General features: G+C 45.1%; 1 protein-coding gene across 4 annotated transcripts in view; it reads right to left on the minus strand.

Moving 5' to 3' along the window:
- Nucleotides 1-12,630: 12,630 nt before the first annotated feature.
- Nucleotides 12,631-16,630, minus strand: part of LOC144690609 (endothelin-converting enzyme 1-like) — a 359,428-nt gene continuing 355,428 nt past the window's right edge. For all 4 annotated transcript variants that reach the window (XM_078558277.1, XM_078558278.1, XM_078558279.1 and 1 more), the window contains one exon: nucleotides 12,631-16,288. In XM_078558277.1, the coding sequence (XP_078414403.1) occupies nucleotides 16,112-16,288 (177 nt within the window). In that variant the 3' untranslated portion in view covers nucleotides 12,631-16,111. The remainder of the gene's footprint in view (nucleotides 16,289-16,630) is intronic.

The following is a 16,630-nucleotide window of genomic DNA, read 5'->3' on the forward strand; positions in this document are numbered from 1 at the left end:
TGTACATAGAGGCTGATTGGAATAGAAATTTAGATTAGACCTGGGAAGATTGTGCTCAAGAACTTGTATACTTGTTCCAGCTTCTTTCCCTGAATGTCGTTTGTTGATTTGTAAGTACTTTAGTTAGCAAATAAGTAATTACTTTGAACAAGCAAGACTGTGCCTATGAACCTATTGCCTAACCATCATTGAATGGACTCACCAAAACGTAAGAAGCTTGCCAACACCCTAGGAATGGAGGAGTTAATTCTCCTGTCTCTCTTCTCTGTTAATTATTTCTGTTTAACCAAAGAAATAACCGATTGTAAATAGTAATAATGTGTCAAGGGAGAAGTCATCAACTCATATTATTTTGTGAGGTATTAGTCACCAATCATATATTGGAACAGGAGTTTGCTATTCTGTCCCTTTAGCCCACTGTGAAAAGAGCGTGAAAAAACAAAAAACAAAGTCCACTCTGTTATTAAATTGGATCATGGCTGATCTGTACCTCTAACCCACTTACCTGCCTTTGAGCCAAATCCCTCGATACCTTTGCCACAAAAATCTGTCCACCTCATTCTTGAAAATTTCAATTCATCCTTAGCATCCACAGCCTTTTGGAGAAGGTAGTTCCAAATTTTCATTACCTTTTGTGTGAAAGAGGTACTTCATGATTTTACTCATAAATGGTCTAGCTCAAGTTGTAAGATTGTTCTCCTTGTTCCAGGATCCCACCAACAGAAGGAATCCTCTGGAAAACTCAGGTAACTTGTGTAATTTTTTTCACTAATATTAGTTAAACATGCAGCATCCTAGTTTTGGTGTGTGTAGCACTGATGGGTAAAGATTCTGATCGGCAAACTTCATGTTCAATAGTATATACTACCTACCAGTGTGTCGCTTTTCAGCAGGCATTAACCAGGCTGAATACAGCCCATATATATCTGCGATGCCTCTCCACCAGTAGACACTTTGCTGCATTGTTGGGGTCCTTTTTATTCATTCACGGGATGTGGGCTTCGCTGGCTGGGCCAGCATTTATTGCCCATCTCTAGTTGCCCTTGAGAAGGTGTGGTGAGCTGCCTTCTTGAACTGCTGCAGTCCATGTGGTGTAGGTACACCCACAGTGCTGGTAGGGAGGGAGTTCCAGGATTTTGACCCATCAACAGTGAAGGAACAGCGATAAAGTTTCAAGTCCGGATGGTGAGTGGCTGGGAGGAGAACTTCCAGGTGGTGGTGTTCCCATGTGTCCACTACCCTTGTCCTTCTAGATGGTAGTGATCATGGGTTTGGAAGGTGCTGTTTCAGGAGGCTTGGTGAATTCCTGCAATGCATCTTGTAGATGGTATACACTGCTGCTACAGTGCATCAGTAGCAGAAGGAGTGAATGTTTATGGATGGGGTGCCAATCAAGTGGGCTGCTTTGTCCTGGATTGCGTCAAGCTTCTCGAGTGTTGTTGGAGTTGCACTCATTCAGGCAAGTGGAGAGTATTCCATCACACTCCCGGCATGTGCCTTGTAGATGGTGGACAGGCTTTGGGGAGTCAGGAGGTGAGTTACTTCCCACAGGATTCCCAGCCTCTGATCTCCTCTTGTTGCCACCGTATTTATATGGCTAGTCCAGTTCAGTTTCTGGTCAATGGTAACCCCCAGGATGTTGATCGTGGGGGATTCAGTGATGGTAATTCCATTGAATGTCAAGGGGTGATGGTTGAATTCTCCCTTGTTGGAGATGGTCATTGCCTGACACTTATGTGGTACGAATGTTTCTTGCCACTTGTCAGCCCAAGCCTGGATATTGTCCAGGTCTTGCTGCATTTGGACATGAACTGCTTCAGTAGCTGAGGAGTCATGAATGGTGCTGAACATTGTGCAATCATCAGCGAACAGCCCCACTTCTGACCTTATGGTGGAAGGAAGGTCACTGATGAAGCAGCTGAAGATGGTTGGACCGAGGACACAACCATGAGGAACTCCTGCAGTGATGCCCTGGAACTGAGATGATTGACCTCCGGCAACCAGAATCATCTTCCTTTGTGCTAGGTATGACTCCAACCAGCAGAGAGTTTTCCCCCTGATTCCCACTGACTCCAGTTTTTCTAGAGCTCCTTGATGCTACACTCAGTCAAATACTGCCTTGATGTCAAGGGCAGTCACTCTCACCTCACCTCTGTAGTTCAGCTCTTTTGTCCATGTTTGAACCAAGGCTATAATGAGATCAGCAGCTGAGTGACCCTGGTGGAACTCAAATTGGGCATCAGTGAGCAGGTTATTGCTAAGCAAGTGCCACTTGATAGCACTGTTGCTGATCCCTTCCATCACTTTACTAATGGTGGAGAGTAGACTGATGGGGCAGTCATTGGCCTGGTTGGATTTGTCCTGCTTTGTGTGTACAGGACATACCTGGAAAATTTTCCACATAGCCGGGTAGATGCCAGTGTTGTAGCTGTACTGGAACAGCTTGGCTAGGGGCACAGCAACTTATAGAGCAGAAGTCTTCAGTACTATTGCCAGAATATTGTCAGGGCCCATAGCCTTTGCAGTATCTAATGCCTTCAGCCGTTTCTGGATATGATGAATCGAATTGGCTGAAGGCTGACATCTGTGATGCTGGGGACCTCCGGAGGAGGCCGAGGTGGATCTTCCACTCTGATTCTGGCTGAAGGTTGTAGCAAATACTTCAGCCTTATCTTTTGCAATGATATGCTGGGTTCCCTCATCATTGAGGATGGGGATATTTGTGGAGCCTCCTCCTCCAGTGAGTTGTTTAACTGTCCACCACCATTCATGACTGGATGTGGCAGGACTGCAGAGCTTAGATCTGATCCGTTGGTTGTGGAATCACTTAGCGCTGTCTATCGCTTGCTTCTTTCTCTGTTTTGCATGCAAGTAGTCCTGTGCTGTAGCTTCTGCAGGTCGAAACCTCATTTCTAGGTTTGCCTGGTGCTGTTCCTGGCATGCCCTCCTGTACTGTTCATTGAACCATGTTGATCCCCTGGCTTGGCGGTAATGGTAGAGTGGGGGATATACATTGTTGGGGTCTGCACAACAATAGGAAGAAAAATCTACCTCATTCCAAAAACAAGGGGAGATACAATTCTACCTTAAATAAGATGAATATAGATTTATACAGAATAAAGGAACCAGAGAAGAGGATTATAAATTGAGAGACATTCCCCCAAGTCCAACCAGTGAACAGATGAACCACATAAAGTGAAATAGTCCTAGGTCAGTACTAAGTTAGCTGGCCTTGCACTGGACGCTACAACAGACTTCTGCACTGGTATAATAGGGATGGTTAATGGGTCCGAAAAGTCTTTCCTTATTGTTTTCCGGCAGTCTTTGCTGCAGCCTTTGGGGGGTTCAAAATTGGGTGTAGCCCACTCCCTCAAAACTTGCTGCCAAAACTCACCCATAAATCGCAGTCACCTGGGCAAGGTAGCAAAGTGTACCAGTGCAAAAGTCAGTTAGAAACGAGTAAGGATGGGGAGGGAGAAGAATTAGCAGAGAAGATATAAAAACAAAACCGAAGAAGCCTTGAGTTAATCTTCAGAAATCGTTGTGGTTATCTGCCCAAGGTCACGTCCCCTGTTCATTTCTCTATGCCTTGGAGTCCTGTGCTTTCCTCTTCATTTGCTCAAAAGACCCTCCCATTTTCAACAAACAATATATGGAGTGAAAAGAATACCTGATGTCTTTTCACGTATGCTTAAAGGAAACACAAATGCCCTTCCCAAAGGGTCCCCTACATCTGGGTCAATGACGGAGTTGGAAGTGTGAGGGGAATGAGGCCCATGCACCATTCTGGCCTAGCACTGAACCCCTCACATATCCCCTATTAGGGGTCATTAACATAAAAGAGAGCACCTATTCCACAGGGTGAGCAGCTTCAGAGTGACACTTTAAGCAAAGTGTGCTCAACGTTATGCAGGCACACTTTCCATCCAGGGCAAAGGAGTAAAGCTGGCAGGATTTTGGTGGGTAAAGTCATCTTATCGGTGCTGCCTCTGTGTCTAACGCGGGCAGGGAGGATGGGGGTGCAAACACAAAGATTACCACCCGCCCCACACTCCACTCCCTCACCTGCAACTGCCCACCGCACCCAATTCCTGCAGCGGGATTTCAGAACATACGTAAAGAGGGTTGGATCTCGCCCAAAAACTCTCCTGCACAAACTGCGGGTGATGGTGGCTCCACATTACTGGAGAGCAGGGATTCCTATCCTCATTCATTTATGTTTAAAGTCACAGGTTTATAGGATATACTGCCACCTGGTGTTATAAATGCTACCCATCAAAATGTTCAAAAAAATACTGCTAATGCTAGAAAACTGAAATAAGAGCAGGGAATACTGGAAATTGCTAGTAGGTTTGGCAGCATCTGGGATGAGAAAAACAGAGTTAATGTTTCAGGTCTATGTCCTGATGAAAGGTCACTGACATGAAACATTGGGTGGAATTTAATGCCCCCCACCCCTGCCAAAGGCGATTTGATGGCGGGTGTCTTTCCTGAGCCATCGCCAATTGAGGTCCTTAAGTGGGCAATTAACATCCAGTTAAGGGCCTCATCTCACCACACAGGGAGCACAACAAGCAAACCCGTGCATGGCTGCTTGTGGGCTCTGGTGCGGTCCCTCATTCAAAGGCACTCAGTGCCTGATTGAGGGACCCAATATTGGGAAGGGGAGAGACTAGGGCCAAACCCTCCCCACTACTGACCCCCCTCCCTTCCCCCCGCCACTTACCTGTGGCCTGGGATCCAGCGATGATCCAAGGCCTCAGGTGGGTGTCATAATGGAAATAGCCACCGCCTCAGTGGCGTTGCTGTTTAATAGAGCTGCCAGCCTCTGACTGGCTGGCTGCTCTCGGCAGGCAGGACTTTTGTCCCTCTGGGTCCTTGATCCCAGGCAAGGCCTGTTGCTATCCAGTTAAGTGCCTTAATGTGACAGGCCTTCCCTAAAAGAGGCAACCTGAGTCTCTTGCCTGTGAGCGAGCCCACCCCCACTGCGCCCATTGAATACCACCCATTAACTCTATTTCGCTCTACATAAATACTGCCAGACCCGCTTGAGTATTTCCAGCATTTTCTATTTTTATTTAAAAAAGAACCTGGAGCCAATGAAGAGGACAGGGTCACATTGGGTCCAGAGTATGAACTTGGGTGATGGAATGAACTAGATGGGCAGATTGGGAATTGAGCCCACCCTGTCCCATGGACAATCTGAATGAAAAGTCAAAGATGTTGCCTGTTCCTGTGTGAGGTTGTCACTGTGTGAGGCAGTCAGTGTGTGAGGTTGTCCCTGTGGTGAATCTTCGCTGGTGTAGGGACAAAGGACACATAGTAACTTTATCCCTGAATTTGGGGGCTTGCTTTGTCACCTCCACACAATTAAGATATTCTATTTATTTTCAGGGGCTCCTAATGGTAAAGGGAATCCCCCAGGCTTAAACCATGGCTTTAAAAGAAAAAGATTATTCATTATTTAGCAGGGAAATACGAATTAGGGTGAAACAATATCTACACCTCCGATGCGATTTAGAAATTCTTGCAAAAACGAAAGGAAAATCTTCTGATCCCCAAAATATATTCCCTTACCCGAGATATCAATTCCTTAACAGGAAGTTTTCTCTATATTTAGGGTCGCCTCGGGCCTAGAGGTTTGAGGGTGTTGAGGCCTTGATGATGGCCAGGGGCAGTCTTGTTGCGTGTGCTCTCCTCTCAGGATGAGGGTAGTTTCGGGTCCCAAACCTCCAAGATTTCCCAGGAATTAAAGGTTAATCTCCTGGATACTACTGCAAGCAAATCAAAAGAAAAATCATAGGGTGTTAAGAATAGTGCTTATTTTTTCATTTTTTGAACTTTTTTTTTTAAAAAACAAATCCCACCAAATGTGCAATGGAGTACCAGGGTGGGTTTGGACAGGCGATGGGATACATCCGAATTGGTGATGGAATGCCCACGGTGGAAGTCGAGGGCAAGGATGCAGACATGTGCAGCAGCAACACACACAGGAAATCCCCTCCACACAATGTGGAATAGGGTCGGCTCAAGTTGTGAGGTGCAGGTTCCTGATGGACGTTTTGAGGTTTCACACCAATGATAAATTCCACCCCTACAAGAGTAAGATTGGATTGGATCACTCCACATACACTGAGCCTACTGACACACCTGCTGGAGTATGGGCCCAGTGTCACATTCAACACCTGATGGGGCTTTGGCCTTGGGCTGGACGCAGCACCAGGCCATTTTCTGGTGACAGCCAGTCTGTACAGAGGCATCCAATACAAACTTGACCTTGGTCACCACTGCACCTGGACCCTCCTCTCTGCCAGGTCTTGCCAAACCCACGACCTTATGGAAGTGGTGCTGCTCCCAGAGTTGAGACTCCATTAAGATGGCCCAATACCACAGAGAGACGGAGAGCTCCGGCTGGAGGCACCCTGATCAGATCCTGATAAGAGACAGGCAGCTCCTGAAAGGATGCATGTGTCCTTTGCAACTTGATAAACAGAATCATGGAATGGAATTGTTATGGTGCAGAAGGAGGCTATTCGGCCCATCGCGTCTACATGGGTGCAATCCTACAGAACAAGCAGCAATTAGGGGAAAACGGAATAATTTACATATTCTCAGTGACTCACAAAATCACCACAACAAATATATTGACTAATGTTCCAACTATAATTAAAATATTCCTGTCTGTACAAACAAAGCTTGCAATAGAAGCCACCAGAATTGCATCATATCAACAGGACACCTCATTAACAAGACTCTGTACAAAACAGCCATGACAGCACTCACCCAAAAATAACATCTGTCAACATTACAAGAAAATATTGTCTAGATACATAACAAAATATAATTGTGTGAATATTTTCTCTTTACAACAAGCCAATATTAAAATGAAGATCAGAGACAATGATTTATTGCAAACAGAAGACACATCTCTAGGTGAAGAAGAAAACAAGGCATGGTAATCCCAACTAGTTAATATGATCAGAATCTTATGAAACCTGTCTCTCCCTTTGGGTACTGAGGACGGTTTTGGTGTCTAGTCCAGTGTCTGACCAATGGTATGTGCTGGGACAAGAGGATACCAGTCAAACAGAAGTTCCAATCTCCTGACACTCAGCCTCCGGCTGGTTGGAGAGTTTTATAAAAACTGATCATTTTCTCTAAATTCTGTTTCTGGCACTGGGCCAAAATACTTGTGAAGTATTTCTGTGTATCCTAACTCATTAATTTAGCTAATTACTGATCTTTAACAACTGTGATATAGCTCATAATATGCAGCACTCTGTGCTGTTTCAGTTGGATTACTTCAGGAATTTCATTAGACATAAATTAAAATTTCAATGCTCTGGAAAATGAGATTTGCAGTTAATCCCATTTTCTCCTGTTCTTCATGTGATCTTATTATGTCCCTTGTTACTTCTCCCCCCCTTCTTCTCAGGAGCCCTGACTTGTGTTGGCACCTTTGGAATTGAATCTAGGCACCTTCAACCATACGAGGTCGCCAACTCTGGCTGGGCAAATTCCAGGAGGTTTCATCATGTGACGGCCCACCACCAACTGCCCCACCCCATCACTGATCACCTGACATCCATTTTTGCCATTCCCTTCCTCTCTCCACCAAGCAGAAAGTGAACAGGCTCACTGTTCATGTGAATAGATGGTTTTTGATGTTAAGCTTTTTCCACAATCTCCAATCTTTTTGAGACTGATTAAAAAAAAGTATTCAAGCAAAACAAGTTTTTTAATGCCTAACCCCATTCCCCTGTCTATCATCGCCCTCCTGTATCGTTTGCAGCAGTGTCCTGAAGATCAATTTTCAGCATCACGAGACGCCAGGGAAATTCTGACAGGTTGGCAACTCTAAGCCTAAGAGCCATCCTTCATATCCAAGCCTTGGTACTGAGTGTTGGCACTTCATTGTACCATTGGCCTCTCCTGATGTTCACATCTGCACAATTTCCAGCACCGATTGCAATCAGAGGCAGGAATTCTGAGATTTTTGGACTGATGGACTCTCCTCCATCCTTCCCTAAATAGTATGGCCTACAATTGAGATTTCTCAGCTCTAAAAACAATAAAATGTATGTGGCCCAAGATAATTCAATGAAGTATTATGGCGTCAATGCAGGACATGACCAAGTATAGTGATCGGCAGTCACTTTGTCACAGGGTAGATGTGGGAGAATGTAACTTGGAAAACCCCAGCCAGGGAATGCTGGAGACACGAGAGAGAAGTGATAAAGTAATGAAAGCTGTTTGAATATTCCAAGCTGTCTTGAGAAATTTAGCTGATGACTATATTTAATCACCAGTGCAAACATGCTCCTGGGACAGGGGAGATTTTCCTAAACAAACAATTTTATTTAATGCAAAGAAGTACTGATTTCCTTGCTTTACATGCACCTCTGTGGTTGTCTACACATAGGTATCAGTGTTATATACAAATATACAATGGCCCCTTCAATGATGCAGTGCACCAGTGGTAGATGTGATCACTTTCTAGTAAAAAAAAACCTTGAAAATAACCTATTAGCTTCCCAATCAGTTACACTGGATCCCCAGAGAAATTCTGATTTGAATGCACGATGATGAAAGCAGGAGACCAGGAGCCTGAGACATAAGAAGAGTGGCGGACCAGGAGATGGAGAGAGACAACTGACACTGGAGAGTCGAGAAGAGGATAGGAGGACTGAGCCAGCAGCAGGTGAGTGTGGTCACTGTGCGAGCTACAGTTCCATCCAAGCATGGCACCTTGGTACAAGTTAACCCATTCTATTTTTAACCATCATTCCACCACACCGCCAAATCCACATTACGCTCTTGAATTCAGCCTTCACATGGACCTGTGGTCCTGTCCAGTTCCACCAAATGGTTTGAGAGCATTGTTGACACTGCTCAAAGCCTTGAGAGCTACAACTGGCTGTGCAATGATTGGCTGGCAGTTAATTTGCATGCTAAATTGCAATTAGCTGGAGGCCAGTGACTGACAGTACGAGCAGCTCACACCAAGACTCTTGCCCCTAGATCAAAAACAGAAAATGCTAGAAAAACTCAGCAGGTCTGACAGTATCTGTGGAGAGAGAAACAGAGCTGACATTTCAAGCCTGTAAGACTGTTCTTCAGTCTCCTCTTCTTCTCCCTAGATGGTGTCTTTGAATCACTGAAATGAATTCTTCCACACCCCATGGATTCTGAGTGTTGGAATGGATCATATCAGCACAGCAATGACTGACCTGCTCACCTCAAAATTACCTTCATCATTGACAACGGTGGGCAGGAATTTTCAGTCGGTGGGTGGGCTCGGTAGGGGCGGTCGTGGAGCTGACCCCCCACCCGCGATTGACTCCGCGCCGCCATTTTACACAGTGGGCCAATTAAGGCCTGCCCAGCGTAAAACGTGAGTGGTAGCGCGCTACATGTGCAGACGGGGGGGAGGAGGGAGAGTCAGGGCCAGCGCTCTTTTATGAATGTGCGCGAAAGAACGCTTCAATCTCCCTGAGGCACGGAGCTGCCTCAGGGAGATTGAAGCGCTTTTGAAATTATTAAATAAATGGATTAAAAATTTAATTAAACATGCCCCCTCATGTGACACAGTCACATGAAATGGGACATTTTTTGATGTTTTAGAAATTTTTTTTATTGAATGAGCAAAAGCTTTTGGAAACCTCATCCCACTTGTGGATGAGATTTCCTAAAAAATGTGAAGGCCGCTTGGCCTTTTCGCCTGTTCGCCAACCGTAAGGTTGGATGGGCAGTGTTAACAATTACATTAATTACTTCCTTAATGGCCTTAATAGGCTGTTTAATTATTGGCGGGCGCGCAGCCGACTCTGGCGCCCGCCCGCCGAGCGAAACATCCGAGACAGTGCAATGACGTCGGGACGCACGCCCAACATCATAACATGCAATTTTACGCGCCGGTGTGTTGGGCCTGCCCCCGCAAGCCGACTGAAAAATTCAGGCCAGTGAACCTTTGAATGACATCCATTGAGCAAGATCGAGAGGTGGTGTTTAAATGATTCTGATTTGATACTTTCTCCGCACCCACCCTCTTTGCTCTGATGGGGTGGTGGGGGGGATGGGGTAGCGAAAGGGAATCAAAAACAAGGAGGACATAATTTTAAAATCAGCACTGGTCCATTTAGCAGGAAAATCAGGATACATTTTCCCCCACACAAAGGGTGGTCGAAATTTGGAACTCTTGCCCCTGGATGTCTGTGGATGCTGGAGACAATTTGAGGCTTTCAGTTTGAGGTTGATAGATTTTGTCGGAGGAGAGTGTCAAGTAAGATGGTGGGTAAATGGAGTTGAGGCATTGATCAGCCATGACTGAGAATCTGAATCAGTGCCTGCTCAGGTGCAGCAGACAGGCAAGAAAATTATGACTCATTACAGTCCCACCAAGTAATCTAACTTCCAGCCCCCACACATATATCCCTGCACTCAGTACTCAAGTAGTTAGTTACATTAATCAGCTGCTGCGTATTGGACAAGGCAATGTCACACTGAGAAAAGATAATGTTTTCAACCAGCTTCGCTGTAATCAGTGGGCAGAATTTTGGCCTTGGCGTGGGGGCTCGGTGGGGGCAAGCGGGGGCGGTCAGGAAGTCAACTGCCGTCCACGATCTGCCTGTGCAGGGTGGGGAGGGAGGAGTGCGAGCGGGACGAGTGCGATCTTCGTGCATGTGCGTGATTGCGCGCTACATAACCTCCCTGAGGCAGAGAGCTGAAGATATATGAAAAAATGTAGTTGAAAAAATAAAAATGTAATGAAACAGGTCCCTTCATGTGACTCTGTTGAGCAGGGACATGTTATTAACGAAAAAATAAAGTTTTTACTTGATTTTTATTTGCTTTTGGAAACCTCACCCCGCCCATGGATGAGGTTTCCAAAAAAATGCAAAGGCCGCTTGGTCTTTTCATCTGCCCGCCAACCATTAGGTTGGGCGGGCGGCGAAAAATTAATTTTAATTAACTTGTTAATGGCCTTAATAGGCCTTTTAATTGTTGGCGGGTGTGCTGCCAACTCTGGTACACGACCGCTGACCAAAATATCACTCGAGTGTGCATTGACGTCGGGACGCACGCCCGGTGTCATTGCGCATCATTTTACGCTCAGTCGGTTTGAGCACGCGCCTGCCCACCGTGCTAAAAATTTTACCCGGTGTGTTTTCCAGGCATCAGATTAGAGAGCCCCGAATTAGTTTATAATTTCCTACTGTTTCTTTAACTGAACCACCCAAAGTGCAAGTGCCATAATTCCAGAAAGATAACCCACTGGGCATGTCATAGAATCATACTGCACAGAATTAGGCTCTTTCGCCCATCATGCCTGTGCTGACTCTTTGAAGGAGCTATCCAATTCAGTCCCACTCATCTCCACTCTTTCCCCTGCAAATCTTTTTTCCTCAAGTTTTTATCCAATTCCCGTTTGAGAGATATTGCTGAATCTGCTCCCACCATCCTTTCAGGCAGCAGGGCATTCCAGAATAACTTGCAGTGTAAAAGATTCTCCGCTTTGGGTCTTTTGCCAATTACCTTAAATCTGGTTACTCTGGTTACTGACCAGGTGTCGGTGGTATGCTTTTCCCAATTTGCTCTCTCAAAATAGCTCAATTTTGAGAACCTCTATTAAATTTCCACTTAACATTCTCTACCCGGAGACCAATCCCAACTTCTTCAGGTGCGCTTCCCTGCTCCAATTCTAGGAAATCTCCTCTACACTCTCTCCAAGCCTTTGACATCCTTTCTAAAGTGCAGTGCCCAGAATTGGAGACAAAGCTCAGCTGAACCTCTTTCGTTTATAATATTTCATGAAGGAAATAAAGGCTGCTGTGTTGGAATTAGGACATTTTCCCCTCAGTCAGTTCTATTTGGGCTTTCCAGCATCAAGCATTGAGCACCATGTGCTGACTGCAAATTACACATAGATAGAGCACAAGCATTAGCTTACACAACAGAAATGCAGACAAGTTTCAATTAACTACCTGGCGAATGCTTAGAACATTTAACTTGCTGCCACAAGGAGTGGTTGAGTAGTGCATTTAAGGGTAAGCTAGATAAACACATGAGGTTGAAAGGATAGAAGAAAATGCTGATAGGGTTAGTTGAAGTTGGGGTGGGGGGGTGGGGGGGGGTGGTGGAGAGGAGGCTTGTGTGGAGTATAAACACATGCATGGAAGTGCTATGTAAACGACTTCTACCTACAGTTGGAAAAAGATAAATGCTCTTCCCTTTTGTTTGTTTTCTCCTTTCTCTCCTCCTGACTTCATGCTGGGGTACAGCTCCAAGCATCTCCAGCAAACTGCCCACCCCCACTGCCCCCGGCTCAGTCCTTCACTCAGGTGCCCACTCTTGCTATGTCATCAGACATTCGAGCCTAATCGTCTGCTAACCCATCATCACTTGCGCTTAGCAATGGGCAGCAACAGCTACTTCTTAAGCATGAAGAGAATCACTGAAGAATCATATTAACAAAACATCAGTGTGCTTGGTTTGCATGTGGTTTTTCTATTATACTGCTGTCAGTACACTCAGTAAGCCTTGTAACAACATTTCCCATTGTTGGACACATTACAAGTGATGGAGATAGACTTAATTTTGTAAAGTTTAAAAAAAAATTGCACAGAGCACTTAAAGCCATATTGTATTGTTTAATGTGTACAAGCTGAAAGAGACTTTCATTTTTTTTGATAGACTTGCAATGATCTGTAACCATTAGAGAAATAGCTTTGATGACCCGTACTTTACCCTTGAGTTGGGCACTGCAGATTACGGGTGGGATTTTCTGGTCCCATCAGCGTTGGGCATCATCGTGGGCGGGGTCAGGAAAACTTGGAGAGCAGCCAAAGGTCAATTGACTTTTGGCCGCTCTCCAAATTTTCCCGTCCCCCCACCCCCACCCTTCCCCGTGACAATGCCCGCCCTTGGTGGGACTGGAAAATCCTCGAGACGGGAGGACAGAATTTGAAACTGCAATGCTGATTTTTCATCACAGTTCAAAGGGACAGATGTTTTAATGGCCAGAGAATCACAGACTGGGTTAGGCAATTTCCCCACTGGTGCCCAGGATTACCAGGGATGTCAAAGTGCAGAACCACCCTCACAGTGTGAACAGCTCATTTGTGCCCACCGTTCCAGCAAAAGAAACCCTAGTGACAACACAGCATTACTTTTAGTTCGGTATAATGAGGAATGCTTCATTATTTTCTATAAGCTTCACAAAGTAAACAAACAAAAACAAAAAAGCGGAAGTGCATTTATCTGCTGTGTTGTTGCATTTTAAAAATCATTTCATGGGATGTGGGCATCGCTGGCTGGGCCAGCATTTATTGCCCTTCCCTAATTGCCCTTGAGAAGGTGGTGAGCTGCCTTCTTGAACCACTGCAGTCCATGTGGTGAGGGTGCACCTACAGTGCTGTTAGGGAGGGAGTTCCAGGATTGCGTGTCCAATTTCTTGGTCATCCTGATCTAATGATGGAAGATCTGCAGCCCCACAGAACCATTCGCGAAGTTGCAAAGAATGGACATGAGAAGTGATCCCTGATGACAGTACAATCAGAGGATTTCCTTCCTTCCATATTTGCAGGTGAAGTTACCATTTGCAGAAGCAGTGAAATGATACAAAGCAGCAGGATGGATCAGGATTAAGTGAACCAAATATAAAAAGTAATATCCAGCCCATATACCAACCACATACATACATATATATATATAATATGTGTGTGTATATATATATATATATATATATACACACACGTGCCTATTACAACTCTGGTGAAGGCCATTGGGATTTAGTTAAATTCACACATATCCTTTGGCAATATTACATTTTCACATTACCTATAAATCTCTTCCATATCATGTGTTTCCCTCCCCAAGATGATTGGCTGAGAATGAGGCACAGGAAGCAAGGTCACTGCAGCCTTAATACTCGGAGGATGAAGTAAATAGTAAGTGATGTAATGTTATTGTACAGATACTGCACGGGGCAGTGATAGAAAACAGATTCTCTTTTGAAAATGCTGATGGAAACGAGTAGAACTCTACATGTTTAGGGGTTGTGGCAACTTTTAGACTGGAGGAGGATTTGGGGGGGTGATCCTAATTTTTTTTAGTGGTTACTCAGCATATTATTGTCCAGCAAAATATGAGGTTTCAGCCTTAAAACCACATTTAGGACAAAAGATTAAGGTGAATTTAAAATGAATTGATTTGAACTTTCAAATTGCAGTGACTTAAAGCAAAACTTAAATGTTTCACGTTTGTGGTGGTGCCAGTAATGAAGTAGCTCACTACTACCAGCAGGCATCATGCCTTTTCTCTTCAGTTATGGGCTAGGTGGGGGATATTTCATCCTTCTTGCCATGCACAGTTGTGTAAACAGTAAACCCACACTTTGATGAACTGACCATTTAATGCACGCTTTTCAAAGGCGACATGGATAACAGCAGATCAATGACATCATGGCTCCCAATCCTATCCAGTCATTGTTCAATGTCCAGGAATGCTGGCAGCCTGGTAGCTCCTAACCCAAGCAGCAATTCTGCACACATGAACTTATTTGTGCCTGTCAGTGGGCTAATTTGCCATGTCCTGGTGTTATGGATGTGGGCACCTTAGACAAGTCCTATCCTGTCCTCAGTTCAGATCTGTTTAGATGCACGCACTTGCGCACAGGCACATGCACTCACGCTCAGACACTTTGTAGCAGCGATCACTGCACAGTAATCAGGAGCAACCTGGACTTGGACTATTTGTTACCCCGCTGTTCCCTCTACCCCACCCCCCCTACCTCCTCTGCCACCCACACATTCCTAGTTTTCACCTTGGTTATGATCATGTAACTCAGCCTAGACCCAGGCTGGTGGTGTCTGGGATCATCCTGACATGCATCACAAAAGTCAAATAAATATGCCTATAGAGCAGTCAGTCACCATGTTTCATTCTGTGATAGATTTTAGGAAGCTGACAGTATCCACCTGCCTCAACCATGGGCCAGCCTCTTCCTGATACTCCAGTGAACTCAGACAGACGCCCAGGCCTGGTGGTGGAATGCTTTGATTACGTGTACCACAACATTCACAAGTTAGCTCAATAGCATCACAGCAGTAAGATGCTGACGCTGTGAAGCTGAGCTCGTAGACTTAAGTACCAAGACACTGGGCATAGGGAGCTAGCCTTGGAGGCCAGGGATGAGTACAAACAAATACCAGCTTTTAAAAGAATCTGCCACATTTTGATGGAACCAATCCAAGAACAAGGACTTAAATAAGACCAAGAAACAATTTATCTCCAGAATCTCCTCACTCTCCCAATCTCCCTCAGCCCAGGGTGAAAGACTGGTGCAGATTCAGGTTTTCATTTGCTGTTGATGTGTGGGTGTGGGGAGGGTTGTAGTGCGGGGGGGGTGGTTAAGTCATTTCATCAATTAATTTGTCCAGGTTAATTAAGAGGTGGGTTAATTGTCTGTCTTCACCTGAATCCCTCTGCCAGTTGAAGGGGACAAAGGGCAGAGGAGAACGACACAGACAATCCAATGAGGAGAAAACATTGAGAATTGGGTGAAGTAAATGGGGCCTTGTGCAGATAATGTTCATGATCCCCACCCTCGGATTAAATAACATTTCGGTGTACTTAGACTGAACATGGCTACAAACTACAGCCAATAACTAAAAACCTACATTGGGAATTCCCTTGGAAATTTTCCAACTTTGGCAGAAGACCAGACCCTCTGAGGGAATTGCCGAGTCCCATTCTTTAAAGGTTTTAAATATTCAATTTACTAAATATAAACAGTTATTAAAGTGTAAAAAGTTCCGCAGCAAAGAAGCAATTCTTCCTGTTGGTGATGATTGTCCTTCTGTCTTACAACAATGACATCAAATGTCACTTGTATTTTTGGTTGCTTGCTCTTTCCCACAGATTCCAGTGGCATCCACAGATTGGGAAACCGAATAAAAGATTCACACACTGTGCAGTCCACAGGCTTTTCAATAAAATAAATCTCCCTTTGTTGCTAGGTGGAGTAATGTCCTGTTTAGTTGAGGTGGTGTTCACCATTCAAATTAATCCCACTTTGCTGTTCCAGGAATTCGGCAATTTGATTCGTAAATCACCACACCTCACACTTCCTCACAGGATTCATCGGGCTTCCCACGGGACACTTGAAATGCTCGGCAAATTCGACAGAGTTGGCCACAGTTCCAATCACTCTGAACATCGAGGGGCTGTGGGGGTCCGTGATGAGCCCCTCATGGGCGCTTTCTGGGGTCCGCACAGAGCACCAAACCTGAGGGGGCAGAAGTATCATATTCCCTACATTACAACACAGTATGTCATTGGCTGTGTAGCACTTTAGTACACCCTGTGGTCATGAAACGTGTTATATAAATTCAAGTCAATATGGAAACAGATTTAGCAATAAATGTCAAGGTGGATTTAAATCTCTGCTTATTACAGGGAACAATATCAGGGCTATGAGGAAAGGAAGGGGGGGTGGGTCTAACTGGATAGTTCTTCCAAAGAGGCACAACAGGCTGAATGGCCACTTTTTGTAAGTTTCTATTGGCTTGATTTTATGTGGTGGGGAGGGGGGAAAGAAGGGTGTGAAGGGGGCTGGTCCCCAGCCCTC

The sequence above is a fragment of the Cetorhinus maximus genome, chromosome 15 (assembly GCF_964194155.1).
Source record: "Cetorhinus maximus chromosome 15, sCetMax3.hap1.1, whole genome shotgun sequence".
In the NCBI taxonomy this organism is placed as follows: domain Eukaryota; kingdom Metazoa; phylum Chordata; class Chondrichthyes; order Lamniformes; family Cetorhinidae; genus Cetorhinus; species Cetorhinus maximus.